This window comes from Sinocyclocheilus rhinocerous, unplaced genomic scaffold, assembly GCF_001515625.1.
Source record: "Sinocyclocheilus rhinocerous isolate Xijiao unplaced genomic scaffold, SAMN03320098_v1.1 scaffold1384, whole genome shotgun sequence".
Lineage (NCBI taxonomy): Eukaryota > Metazoa > Chordata > Actinopteri > Cypriniformes > Cyprinidae > Sinocyclocheilus > Sinocyclocheilus rhinocerous.
Window position 1 is genome coordinate 224,138 of NW_015654942.1, and position 14,906 is coordinate 239,043.

Consider the following 14,906-nt stretch of genomic DNA (forward strand, 5'->3'; position numbering starts at 1 on the left):
TGAAAATCTCACATGAAGCCATCATCGCCAAAATGCACTGCTGCCGACACAAATCACTTTATTTGAATTCAATGGAATAACAGGAAACACGAAGTAATTAATCGGAGACGATACATCGAAATGCCTCGTAAAGAATGACTAGTCTTAGTATTATAGCTGGTGTAAACTCTTGGAAATCGTGTGCCTTCGTTTTGGGTTATTAAAAAAAAGAAAAAGAAAACTCAACTTCACAAAGTGACCGTACAACACAGCGTATAATTAGCTATATTTCATAAACATGATTGTATACCGCCCAGGAAAGCATATTTCAAGTCGATATGCTAAGCTCTCTCAGTATCTAGGTTGCTTATTTAGAGGAATTAAATTATATTTGTAATATTGCTACGTAGTAAGGTACACACCACACTTCGGTAAAAAATGCCATAAAAGTAATAAAGAGGAAGAAAAAAAGGGGAACTAATTAAAGCCTGATTTGCAGTTGATTCCTTTGATGTTGTTGTAATTGTGATTAATGCATGTCTCTTATTTGAGCAAGTAGAAAATCAGAGTCACTAGACATCACAAAGTGACCGTACAACACAGCGTATAATTAGCTATATTTCATAAACATGATTGTATACCGCCCAGGAAAGCATATTTGAAGTCGATATGCTAAGCTCTCTCAGTATCTAGGTTGCTTATTTAGAGGAATTAAATGATATTTGTAATATTGCTACGTAGTAAGGTACACACCACACTTCGGTAAAAAATGCCATAAAAGTAATAAAGAGGAAGAAAAAAAGGGGAACTAATTAAAGCCTGATTTGCAGTTGATTCCTTTGATGTTGTTGTAATTGTGATTAATGCATGTCTCTTATTTGAGCAAGTAGAAAATCAGAGTCACTAGACAAGTAATATAAACTCCTGAAATTGACTAAGTTGTAAACAGGAAAATCATAACATTTGTCAAAGATTGTGCATGATCGCAAATGCAAAAAATCGTAACTTGAATCATTTACATTGTTGATGAAATATTGCTACGAAGCTGGGAAGTCTGCAATTCTAAAGCCACCACAATCATTTCAGTGATTATTTAAAAAGCCATATCACTACAAAGATTTTACTTTCTGTCTCCCAACACTCACTTGTACATTAGAGCAAACAAGCTTTATAAAATCACAAACCCTGATTGTAGTCGCAATAACAGCAGAGACATTGGGCCAAACAGCAGTTTGTGAGTCAAATGCCACTCATTCACCTCTAATGAAACGTGTTTGCCAAGAGAATATAAAACAGGACTTCTTAAGCAAGAAAGACTTTTGCAGTAACATGTCATTCAGACGAAAGAAAAACAAACATTCTTTATAAAAAGCCATGAAATCTTCAGCATGCAAGAACAAAAATACAGGGAATCAACACACATAACATTATTAGGCAGTGCCATATCTTCAGCATCGAGTTACAAACTGACATACCTCAATGACTTTGGACATAAATCGTATACCTGAGCTGCAGGACTAATCTAAAATTGGGGATTCAAAAACACATCATCAGGTTCGTTATTCCTGAGGGAAATTTATTTCGAGAAGTGCTTCACCTGAAACTCAATGTATAAGAAACAGATTGCTTTTAATATCAGTGCTCATTAATTAATTCATAAATGGAAGGAAAAAAGGAACTACCAATGTTGTACTGATTGTACATCATTAGTATTAGTACCATAAATGTTGAAACTGCTAATAAATAAATAAAAATAAAAAAACAGCCTCTGTATAAATTAAAATCAGTGCAGGTCATATGCAGAACTTGTGACATTACCTTACAGCCTTTTCTAAATAAATGAAGATGCGTTTAATTCGATCTTGCCTTATTCAGTGTTGATTTCTGTCAATCCTGAACAGTAAACGCTCTGTTGTTAAAGCTCATTTATGGAAACCAGAAGATGATCCGTCTAGCCACTCTTGAGAAAAGTAAGAGAAAACAATCAAAAACGGCTGTCGTTACAGTCAAAGACATAATCACAGTGCATATTGACTGATTTGGAGTTATTTCTGAGAAAGTGGATGTCTGTGCTGCAGCTGTTGATGGATTTTGTCAGTTTGTAACGAAAATTAAATCATTGAGTAACGTGCAATAGTACAACCTCCACCACATCCTAAAAAAAAAAGAACACATTCAGTCAGAAAACATTCCAAATCAAATCTCCATTGCCTTTCAGACTGCTAACAATTCTACTTGCAGGACCATTGTCAGGTGGTCGAGCTTTTGGTCAGGCGCTGGTTTCCTGTTTGAGACGTTGGCTGCGGGCCTTGTACACCTCAATCAGGAGGTCTTTCACGTACTGGATCTCTCGTTCCACCGATTCTGCCTTGTCCCGTAGCTCACGGTTTCTGCCCTCCAGACCATGAAGCTGTTCCTCCAACGTGTCCAACTCCGCTCGCTTCCTTTGGCGATACCTGTTAAAAAATGATTAATACAGAGGATATTCCGTTTTACTTACAGAAGGTGTGGTCTTTTAAATCCCACAAGCAGCTACTTCGTAATGCCCGCCGGCACTGTAGTCTGAAGCATAATATTTTGTACTTTCATGACTAAGTGTAACTTTCAGAACTCCACCAAATTTTCTATGCTCACTTGTCAAGAATACAATTGACCCCATTGTGATACTGCAAGTACTCTACCTGTGAGCTGCAGTCTTGTTCTGGTCTCTCTTCTTCTGTTTGCGTTCACCATGGTTCACTTGGATTAGTGGCACCTCGAGGTCTGGTTTCACAATGCAGGGGTCTTCTTTCAGCACACAGACTCCTCTGGCACACGGGGACCCCATTTCAGGTCCGTGGTGGTCACCGCTCAGGCAGTCGGGGCTTTGGCCTTCGAGAAAGCCACAGTGGAAGTTATGTTGCCGGTGGATCTCTACGCTCTCCGCCTTCACTGGGTCATTGATGGCCCCAAGGAAGCTGTGGTAGGCCTCTTCTTGGGATGTACCTTGGAGGAAACAGCTTTCGTTGGGTTCCGTCTTCCAGGAGATGTTGGCCTTCGCATCGCTAGCACCATTCTTGGCTTCGCTCATCATCTCCATCTCCGCACTTACTCCTATGCCGCTTAAATTGACTTCTCTGGTGCCGTACATCATCATTTCATCTTTCTTGTGGGGAAATTGAATGGATCCGCTAAAGTTGTACCCACCGCCGCCACCGCCGGCCTTGCTCACACCGACGGCCTCTTCCGTGTAGCGGCAGTTCTTCTCCTCTTTGGGTAAAATGGCGCACCTCCTGATCTCCACTGCACTGCCTAGGCAGTAGCCTTTGCCTACCACCCGCTCATCTTCAGCACAGCTGTAGCTCCCACCAGGTGCCACAGCTGAGTTACCTGAGGAATTTCCTTTGGAACTCCAGATGCTACTCTCGTAGCTGTCACCCACCCTCACCCCATCGGAAACTCTCTTGCGGCTGCAGGCGTTGCTGTTGGGGCGGCTGCAACTGTAAGGGGCATGCCTAGGAATCTTGGTACGGCCAATGGGACCCCCACAAAAGCTCAGCAAGTCAAGTTCTCCAGTTGCCAGGGTAACAAGTAGAGGGCTGGTTTCGGATTGGTTGGAAGTAGAATATGATGCGTAGGGCAACTGGTAATACGACGGTGGACCAACTGCCGTTGGACCCTTGTCGCATTTGCCCAGTTTGGATGCTTTTTCTGGGAGTGGGTCAGACAGGAAGTAATCCTCCAGCTGAGCAAGCTCCTCTTGCAGCAGAGAGGTCATGACCTCCAAATCTGAGGGCACCTGGATGTCATGCTGGAGGGGCGAGGGGGGAAGGGATGCATTGGGGGAGGGAGAGGAGTGAGGGGTTGGGAGGTAAGAGGAGAAATCTACTTCTTCCGTCATCCAGTCACTAAGACCATTACCTATGGGGAAAACAGAGGACAACATGTTAATCATTGGCCTAGAGATCCAATGTAGCACAATTATTTAAACCAAATAAACAACTATACCAGCAGTATTTTAACAACCCGTTAAAAACAAGCAAAAAAAAACAAAAAACTAATCGCATCTCAGCGTGCTTATTAAATCCAAAATGCGAAAGGTAGCATTAAACTAGCATGTTATCTACAAATAATATAAAATAGATCCACGTTGGTAGTTTTACTCACTGTTCAAGGAGAACGAAATGTGCTGCAGTGCGGTGCCCACCTGAAACTGGGAAAAATAAAAAACTGTATTCACTGCAACTCACCAATTAAGTGCTGGTTCTCCTCTGGCCCCTCCCCTCTGCGCCCCTCCGATTGGCTGTGGTTAGCCTGTGGGTGAGAGAGAGTGAGGGGGTCTGCCGGGCAGACGAGTAGAGTCTTCCAAATGGGTGCTGACATTGTCATCATCCTGTCCGTTGGTCCTACGATTCAAACGTCCGAGCTTACTGTGCACGATAGTGAAGTTTGAGAGTTGAGCCACAGAAAACAGGGCTTGGTGCGCATTATGAAACCTAAAAAAAAAGAAAAAAAGAGGGAAAACATGATGAGGGACGACGCGTTAAAACGCATTGCCTATGGAGGTTTCGGTGTATCTGGTATCGAGACGACACTATCACACCAACCGTGATTCTTCAGTTGCTAAAGTAGTATGGAGGAAAGGAGGTGAAAAAATCATTATGTCCTAGTTGGAGGGACTTTCCATTCTAAACTTATCCTGGCTCTCCTAAAATATCTAAAAATATCTCCAACTGACCATAAATCCATATTTTCAGTGTTAACCATGAGGGACGCAGTGCAAACGGAGTAAAATAACTATAACCCCCCCATTTTGTTACAGCATCAGCTGAGACACACTGGTGATTAGCGAGGGACCAATTTAGAAAACTACCACTCTTCCATCCATCAAAGTCCCTTGTGCCCACTTAGGGGAGTTCTACTGAGATCCTAGGGAACCAGGCGAATGCTCTACTTGTGGCAAATTTATTAGCAGCCTAAATATACAAGACACACAAATGTAAAGCTTCTTCGGATCATATTTTGGAGCATGCCAATAATAAATCACAATATCAATAATTTTTTTTTAAATTTCTTTTTCATTTTAATTTATTTAGTGCTGATTTCTGGACTATCTTTTGTTTGTATGATGCAACCTAAGGTGCCTTCAAATGCTCTAGTTACCTCTGCACCTGAACTGATGTCCAGTTTGTTTACAGTCTAAGGTCAGACACTGGAGAATATTTTATGCTGACAGAGTCATCCGAGACAACTTTAAAAAACAGCAAAGAGCAGAAATAAAAAGCTTTCTTCTCTTCTTCTTTTGCAATCAAGCATTATAAGTCATTTCTAGCGGCATGGCAGGTGCGTGGGGTGCAGACGTCTCTGAACTGGATGTCTGAACTTGGCCAGCACGTGGGTTACAATCTATGACGTAATGCGAAACCAAAGACAGCAATTTTTCGTGGAAGCTTTAAAAACGACACAAGCTTTTTGCAAAGTGGCATTTTTTTAAAGACAACAAACAACATCCGCTGCATGCAAATATGTGTAAGATATTGCTGTAAAATGGGCAAAAGGAAAACATTTGCTAAGAAATAATGAGAGAAGAACCTTTGTAGCCTCAGCACTATTGTGTAAACTGACAGGCAATGCATCTGTTTAACACAGATAATCACTCTATAAAAAGCTGTTAAACAAGCAAGTCTCACTTGAAAGTGCGTAAAAGAATAGAATGCGTGTCAATATAAATTGAACGTGTGAAAATGCTAATTAACTAGGTCAGACTGGTTATTGTGGATTCATTCCTAAAGTTGCAAAACTGTGTAGCAACGAGCTGAAAGTTGTGTAAACTGACAGGCAATGCATGTTTAACACAGATAATCACAAGCAAGTCTCACTTGAAAGTGCGTAAAAGAATAGAATGCGTGTCAATATAAATTGAACGTGTGAAAATGCTAATTAACTAGGTCAGACTGGTTATTGTGGATTCATTCCTAAAGTTGCAAAACTGTGTAGCAACGAGCTGAAAGGAGTTTCTGAAACTTTTTTTCCAATAAGCAAGACAACAGTGTGTATAAAACAGCGCCTGAAGCACTGTTACAAGTGACAACACTCTGAACAACACTTAAACAAAAGCAATACCCCTCAAAAGTACAAAGCCAAGAGACAAAACAACAAAAGCCCGAACAAAGGCACAAAAAGTAAGAAGTTGTACTTACTCCATTCTTGCTTAAATGTTTTGAGCTTGGGGTGCGTTGCAAGAGCAAAGCACGGCGTTTCTTTAGGATCGAAGTCTCTACTAAATTAAAAAGCCATGTCTCCTTCGGAGTGTCTAGGACTGAAGTGCTGTTGGTCTTGCTTTGTTGTGATGGAGTTGATGACTGAGAATCGGCTAATTGAGTCAATGCATCAGGTCACCCACACCTAGCAACCAGCTGCGTCACGCGGTCAGCCCCCAGTGCTGTAGATTCCTCCGCCCTATGGATGTATTGGTCGAGATAAATTTCACACTTCTGGCTGGCGAAAACGCCCACAAGAATTAGCACTCACTTTCTCAACGACTTCCGAGAAAACACAAAATCCCGCTGGCACGTCCCCTAACTTATAACTACTACGGGTTTGAGGCTCTGAGAGAAGAATGTGTAATGAAAGCGGCTGTTCGCGAGAGTTTGGATGATTGTCATACAGTTGCAGTATCTGGTTATACATAAAATATTCACATCATAACACGCATAGCATACTCTCCCGTTCAAATATGTATTGTTTCACAGGGACTACTTGATTTCTTCTAGCGAGGAAGAACACTTTCTGCTACCCAGGAGATGCGTGGCTGTTGTTGCAGGTTAGTTGCATCAGCGCTTCAAGCTGCTAGCAGATTCGCTGGACGGACCGAACCTGTCGTGCAGCGATTGGCTGAAGAGGAACTGTTGTGTTCTCTCATTGGCTGCCGATAGAGAGACGTTGCTTCCCAGTGGTCTTCGGTTTTCCACTCTCCGTGCACATGTTTCACGTAAACATCCCGAGAGCAAATTCTGAAAGTGGTTAAACTTTCATGTCGCGGAAGGGCAGTTTACGGAACTTTACTGACAAAACATTGTAGCATTAGTTGTGGCATTTGCTGATACGCGTTTTAGACGCTTCCCTCTTAAAACGCTGTTCTTAGCGGTTCAGTTGAGTTGTAGCCTATAAGTTCTGTATATCAAATGTTTATTTTAATTTAGACTGTAAGGTGATTAAATTGTGAAATCTAAATTTTGATATAATACTTTTAAATTTGATAAGTAGCCTTATGCGTGGGTTTATTATTAATATTTTATTTAATAAAGCTGATAGCAACATGTTTACATGTTCGCTTAATTAACTGGCACTGCAGCTAGTCAGAAGAGCTGTAAAAGCGTCTATAATAGTTTACATGAACTCTATTTACATATATAGAGTATTCTAATGTAGTGCGTGTAACAGGTGGCGTCTTTAAAGTCATTATTTCCATTTCAGCATCAGCATTTCTACAACTGCCCCTGGGAGAAGCGGATGTTAAATTCTGCGATCGAGCAAAACACAAACGCTATCTAGCAGGAGAAAGAAAAGAGATAGTCTTTTATCTATTGTTTGCTATATTTTGATAATTCCATCTGAACTTATGAAGAACCGGCGCCACATTATGCTGAGCTATTCAAGTCATGCGCGGTCATAGTGAGACGAGACAAATTACCCTCAAACTCACAAGTGCATCTCGTTTAATTGCCGTTAATAACGGTTTTTCAAAGAATCAAGCTTTGTTTCCCCCCCTCAGCAAATCCTAAAGCTGATTGAAGGAGCTATGTCTTCCTGTTGCTATAGTAATAGCGAACACTGCCCCCTATTTTAGACATGTTTTCTGGTTGCTGTTGCCATGGGATTTGCAACGAGCGCTCTCGCTCCCTCTTTCGGCCCGTGTTTTTCAGTTTTGTCTCTGTTGAATTACACTGACATTCACCGAAAAGTTACTTTAGTCTTAAACAAACATAACTGAAACAAGTGTCTTTAAATAACCAGTTTCATTGAAATACTTTTCCGCTATATTGTATCGACACGCCATTTAGACCGCACAGTCCGCAGTCCTCACAAATGTTGAGTTAAGTTGTCACAAATGTCGTTTTTATTATAAAACTTCGCTTTTTGGTTTATGAGGGGATATGTAATGTAACCGAGAAGCGCTAAACATCTCGCAAAACATGGCAAAAGCCAACAGTCAGAGAAAAGTTTAAAACTGTCAGGTGGAATATTCCTTAGCTTTTAGCAGAAGCGCCAACAGTCAGAGAAAAGTTTAAAACTGGCAGGTGGAATATTCCTTAGCTTTTAGCAGAAGCTAACGTCTTCCTCGACTGACGAGAAATTGATTTTATTTACACTTAATAGCCCTGCGTGAACCAAGATGACACCTGCTTTCTCGAGGAGCAGTCAGAGAGCGATGGGATCAAAGAGGGGCTTCTGAAGGTACTGTGATACTGTAATTCCTCTTGTGAGTCGGCTCAGCCTCGCAGTTGTAGAAGTGAGGCCTGATGCAATCTTCGTGACCGCAGTCGTAACGTTGAAGAGACTGAGATAATAATGGTTGTTGAAGTGTGGGATCTCTCCCAGGAAAGCGCTGACTCTCCCAACTCGCCTTGTCTTAATTGGTCCGTGGGGGCGCCCTGTTTGCGCAAAGCGTGAGAGAAAGTCAGCACACACACACACACACACACACCCCTCAGCCACAGACCACTCCAGTGCTGTTGGGCCATCATACTTGAGTTTCTGTTTGTATTGAGATTTTTCCACTTTAAATAGCTGATGTTGCAAATAGAGATGTAGGTCCAGGCCGTGGCGTTAATTAATCACAGCTTTTGAGGATTAAAAACGCTGGTTGGAGTGATAAATCTGTTCCCCTCCATAAATCCAGCTGTCCATATGTGGAACAATTAAACTAAGCTCATTCAAACATGGGATGCAGTTTTTAGGGAGCACGTGTCTAAATCGATAAATACTATTAAAAGCAAATCTTATGATTTTATTTTTGTTTGTTTCATTTACTTTGTTTTGACTTTTTAGAGCCCTTTCTCTGGCACGCTGTATGTTAGTCAGAAAATAAGAAAGGAGTGGGTGAGAGAGCAAACGCACCATGCCAAGTTCATGTATAGCACACATTAGTAACAGTTACATCACAATTTCATCACCATCTCCTGAATTCATTGTTGTCTTTTTTTTCATTCCCCTGCACAAGTGATCAAATCGTTTCAAGTTTCGATCACTTGCTATAACTTTTAGATGACACCTGCTTTCTCGAGGAGCAGTCAGAGAGCGATGGGATCAAAGAGGGGCTTCTGAAGGTACTGTGATACTGTAATTCCTCTTGTGAGTCGGCTCAGCCTCGCAGTTGTAGAAGTGAGGCCTGATGCAATCTTCGTGACCGCAGTCGTAACGTTGAAGAGACTGAGATAATAATGGTTGTTGAAGTGTGGGATCTCTCCCAGGAAAGCGCTGACTCTCCCAACTCGCCTTGTCTTAATTGGTCCGTGGGGGCGCCCTGTTTGCGCAAAGCGTGAGAGAAAGTCAGCACACACACACACACACACACACCCCTCAGCCACAGACCACTCCAGTGCTGTTGGGCCATCATACTTGAGTTTCTGTTTGTATTGAGATTTTTCCACCTTAAAGGGGTCATATGATGCGATTTCAATTTTTCCTTTCTCTTTGGAGTGTAAAAAAACGCTGGTTGGAGTGATAAATCTGTTCCCCTCCATAAATCCAGCTGTCCATATGTGGAACAATTAAACTAAGCTCATTCAAACATGGGATGCAGTTTTTAGGGTTTTTAGGGATAAATCGATAAATACTATTAAAAGCAAATCTTATGATTTTATTTTTGTTTGTTTCATTTATTTCATTTACACTTTTTAGAGCCCTTTCTCTGGCACGCTGTATGTTAGTCAGAAAATAAGAAAGGAGTGGGTGAGAGAGCAAACGCACCATGCCAAGTTCATGTATAGCACACATTAGTAACAGTTACATCACAATTTCATCACCATCTCCTGAATTCATTGTTGTCTTTTTTTTCATTCCCCTGCACAAGTGATCAAATCGTTTCAAGTTTCGATCACTTGCTATAACTTTTACAAGTGCATCTCGTTTAATTGCCGTTAATAACGGTTTTTCAAAGAATCAAGCTTTGTTTCCCCCCCTCAGCAAATCCTAAAGCTGATTGAAGGAGCTATGTCTTCCTGTTGCTATAGTAATAGCGAACACTGCCCCCTATTTTAGACATGTTTTCTGGTTGCTGTTGCCATGGGATTTGCAACGAGCGCTCTCGCTCCCTCTTTCGGCCCGTGTTTTTCAGTTTTGTCTCTGTTGAATTACACTGACATTCACCGAAAAGTTACTTTAGTCTTAAACAAACATAACTGAAACAAGTGTCTTTAAATAACCAGTTTCATTGAAATACTTTTCCGCTATATTGTATCGACACGCCATTTAGACCGCACAGTCCGCAGTCCTCACAAATGTTGAGTTAAGTTGTCACAAATGTCGTTTTTATTATAAAACTTCGCTTTTTGGTTTATGAGGGGATATGTAATGTAACCGAGAAGCGCTAAACATCTCGCAAAACATGGCAAAAGCCAACAGTCAGAGAAAAGTTTAAAACTGGCAGGTGGAATATTCCTTAGCTTTTAGCAGAAGCTAACGTCTTCCTCGACTGACGAGAAATTGATTTTATTTACACTTAATAGCCCTGCGTGAACCAAGATGACACCTGCTTTCTCGAGGAGCAGTCAGAGAGCGATGGGATCAAAGAGGGGCTTCTGAAGGTACTGTGATACTGTAATTCCTCTTGTGAGTCGGCTCAGCCTCGCAGTTGTAGAAGTGAGGCCTGATGCAATCTTCGTGACCGCAGTCGTAACGTTGAAGAGACTGAGATAATAATGGTTGTTGAAGTGTGGGATCTCTCCCAGGAAAGCGCTGACTCTCCCAACTCGCCTTGTCTTAATTGGTCCGTGGGGGCGCCCTGTTTGCGCAAAGCGTGAGAGAAAGTCAGCACACACACACACACACACACACCCCTCAGCCACAGACCACTCCAGTGCTGTTGGGCCATCATACTTGAGTTTCTGTTTGTATTGAGATTTTTCCACTTTAAATAGCTGATGTTGCAAATAGAGATGTAGGTCCAGGCCGTGGCGTTAATTAATCACAGCTTTTGAGGATTAAAAACGCTGGTTGGAGTGATAAATCTGTTCCCCTCCATAAATCCAGCTGTCCATATGTGGAACAATTAAACTAAGCTCATTCAAACATGGGATGCAGTTTTTAGGGAGCACGTGTCTAAATCGATAAATACTATTAAAAGCAAATCTTATGATTTTATTTTTGTTTGTTTCATTTACTTTGTTTTGACTTTTTAGAGCCCTTTCTCTGGCACGCTGTATGTTAGTCAGAAAATAAGAAAGGAGTGGGTGAGAGAGCAAACGCACCATGCCAAGTTCATGTATAGCACACATTAGTAACAGTTACATCACAATTTCATCACCATCTCCTTCTGAATTCATTGTTGTCTTTTTTTTCTTTCCCCTGCACGAGCGATCAAATCGTTTCAAGTTTGATTACTTGCGATAACTTTTATTTTTTATTTTTATAACATCCAACAGGAGAAATCTCAGCAAAAATTACTCCTATTTCCCACTGAAGCGCCGTGTCGTGGGAATAGTGATAACCTTTCAACAGGTTTCAAGAGTAACTTTTATTTTTTTTTTATTTTTTTTTTTTTAGTTTTATAGCTAACATCCAACAAGAATCATCTCAGCAAAATGACTCTTATTTCATTTCCCACCGAAGCGCCGTATCGTGGGAATCGGGATAATCTTTCAACAGGTTTCAAGAGGTTTGACGGCCGCCTTCCCCCAAACGTGCCCTATTTAGAATAACAAACTTGCGAGATAAAGATAATGTGACTAATAACCCGTGTTGCATGGCGTGAACTAACCGCAGTTATTTCATTGACTGTTCCTTCGGGAACACGAGGCAGCTTTAAAGTTGTTTGATTTTGAGAAAGTGCATTTGTCTGGCGCTTCCCGCGGGACGCCGCCGCTGTGTTTGGGGTGCGTCTCGCATCTCAAACTAAAACACGAGCCACTCAAGGACAAACTCAAGGAGTTTTTCGCGTTGGTATTTCCCCCCACCCCTGGTGTATTATTATTTTTCTGAATGGTTATTATTTACGTTTATGCGAATTTACAGTTGTAAACAGCGAAAGCTCCAGTGCGTCTGAACGAGCGCGCTCGCCGCGTCTGTGTGAAGATGCTCGCGGTTTTCATGGTTGGATTAGGTCGGTTGATCACGGCTTCAAAGTGGAGGGCTCTCGATTCCCGAGTGGCACCCCTCAAATGTCTCCGAGTTGAGCTTCACCACCGGCTCAACAGTTGATCATGTCAGCTCAGTCACTAGTGATTTTAAGGCACAAACCTTCCCCTCTTGCTTTGATATATGTGAGACTTCAACTGCTCTTTGAAACTCAAAGATCTTGTAGGTTTAATTAGCGTCTTTGTTGTTTGTTTACACGTTACATTTTTGAACTAAAAGCGACGTCCTTATTTCAATTTGTTGTTAAAAAATTAGCGTGCTGTTCTTTGCATTTATTAGCTTTCTTAGGTTGGTTCCTTTTGCTTTTATGTTGCTTAATTTTAAAGTGAGATGAATTAGCATCAAGTGATAAATTAATTGTTGAGCTTCTGCTGGTGGAGACAGATGGCATCATTATAACGCTGATGACATTTGTAGTTGCATTTAACTGTTATGGTAATGACTGGGTGCGAGGCAGAGAAGAAAACAAGCTCAGGGCCCCGGGGCCTCAGCAGATCCAGCCCTCGCATCTGGGGCATGAAAACACGCGCTGAAGCGGTGAGACGTGACGAGTTGCGCCCTCTACCGGGCACACGGGGAAAACCAACCGCTTCACGAGCGAGCGCTCGGTTTGATCTCCAGCCATAATCCCCCAAACAGAGCAATAAAAAAAGGGTTTTAAATAAAGTGTATATTGTTTGTGACGTACAACTATTTCGACCTAATGTCCACTGAAATGGACAAAACAATTACAATGAAAGAGTGTTGAATTTTTTTAATTATTATTATTTGGTCTCATTTATGGAAGCCTTAAGAACAGGGAAAATGAACTTTTGGAAGAATTCAGGTCTGAAGGGGTTCAGTTGTTTCTTGGTCAAAAAAAAAAAAAAAAACACCTTTTTTTGTTTTCATTTTTAAACTTTATTGTTTATACTGTGGGGAAATTCCCTGTCCATTAACAGATACAGCTGTAACTGCAGAAGTGTGTGTTCTGCATTACAGTGAGGAGTCTTTTATAACTGAACCCTCACATTGCCTGACAATGCATGCGGAACTGACCCATGGTGCCATAAATTTGATTTGCCAGTTATGTTTTGTCTGTTAGGCAAATATAGCACTGGCTATGGCATAATGGTTTGTGCAATGTGAGTGATAACATTTTAGGTATAAAATATTGTGAGGGGATCCTATTTTGTGGATTATTTAAATGCATGGATCAAGTTGGTTATACCAATACGATTATACACAGTTGTATTTTTATCAGGGAATTTTATATACATGATTTGTTAGGGCTTGTTATAACACAGAGAAGTTGTCACAAAAGCTATTTCTCAATAACTATAATGTTTTGAGTTAAGTGTTCAATTACAAAGTGTTCGTGATTTTTCTCTTCCCAACTAATTTTTTAAATGTTAAGAATCATATTTTAGTTACATCTGTTTGGTAAACAAGTGAACAAAATAAAACAACACTGAGATACATTCAGATAAGCCAACTATGTTTCATAAACATATACAATTTAAAGTTTTTGTTTTTTTAAGTAGTTCTTTTTTTTTTTGTATGTTACCCTCCCCCCCTGCATTGTCATGGATTGTTCTGTAACGATTGTTTTAGTTTTTAAATTTTGTCCCACTACTTTTTTTTCACCTGCGCAATAATGGTGGAAATGGCCAAATATTTTGCAGTCAAGAAATTAGCGTTTGTCTCTATGCAGAAATTGACTTTAAAAATAAACCAATCCTGAAAAATATTCATCAGAGTAAATGGTGTGACGACTAGCTCAGCTCTCCCCTATATATGCACAAGAAAATGCTATATTTTGTTAGACTTTTTATTTGCTTTAGAGTATATGCTACTTGTTTTAAAAAAAGTTAATATTTAGAAATACATTGTTAGTGTTGTAACACTGAATTATCAAAAGTTCACACTTTTCTTCTCATTAAAGAGGATATCAATAATCTGAACAGCACAATACACAAAATATCGGATTATAATTCATAGTGGCACATTCACACATTTTTTAAAACCCTGAAATAAAAGATGTGCAAGTCAGAGTACACATATCAACATGGGTGAAGCTTTGGCAAGACAAAACCTGTCGGTACAAAAGTACCAAGGTCTTGAAAACAAAAATATTTACTGCAATGGTCCCCCACCAAATAATCTTGTATGATAAAGTTACAAATCAGGTAGCAGGCCTACAGTTTTTAGTTACATATCTGAGCACCTGAGCCATTTGTTTAATAATCTTTGCAGCAAAGAACATATCTGACACATACAGCACCTGAAATGCGGTAAAATATCTTTCATAGCGATTTAAAATGTGAATGCTGATTTTCTACCTAAAAAGAGATTATGACTGCTATCACTTAAATTTAATCTCATTGTAACCATGTAACTGCACCTAAATAACTAGAAGTAAAAAGGTAATACACTGATGTATATGCACCTGAATACTTGGCACCATAAAACTGTAGATTTAAAAAAAAAAAAAGGACTAAGCATATGATTGATTTGAAATGCCATAAAATATTGTAAGCTCTGTAACTGTCTCCTGTCTCTGTATTACAACAATACAGATAAAAACATTATTCGCTTCCACTCTTTCCATC

General features: G+C 40.4%; 1 protein-coding gene across 3 annotated transcripts; it reads right to left on the reverse strand.

The window, feature by feature from the left end:
- Positions 1-571: 571 nt before the first annotated feature.
- LOC107717872 (uncharacterized) lies at positions 572-7,227 on the reverse strand. 3 transcript variants are annotated; one of them, XM_016524752.1, is made up of 5 exons: positions 6,159-7,227; positions 4,209-4,454; positions 2,661-3,879; positions 2,224-2,435; positions 572-2,134 (listed from the first exon to the last, which is right to left on the reverse strand). In XM_016524752.1, the coding sequence occupies exons 2-4, from the start codon at positions 4,348-4,350 to the stop codon at positions 2,249-2,251; spliced, it is 1,548 nt and encodes a 515-aa protein (XP_016380238.1). In that variant the 5' UTR covers positions 4,351-4,454; positions 6,159-7,227; the 3' UTR covers positions 572-2,134; positions 2,224-2,248. The 3 variants fall into 3 exon arrangements, with proteins under 3 accessions (XP_016380238.1, XP_016380237.1, XP_016380239.1); XM_016524751.1 differs by having other exon boundaries at positions 572-2,435; positions 6,159-6,417; positions 6,490-7,226; XM_016524753.1 differs by lacking the exon at positions 6,159-7,227 and adding an exon at positions 5,122-5,324 and having other exon boundaries at positions 572-2,435.
- Positions 7,228-14,906: the final 7,679 nt, after the last annotated feature.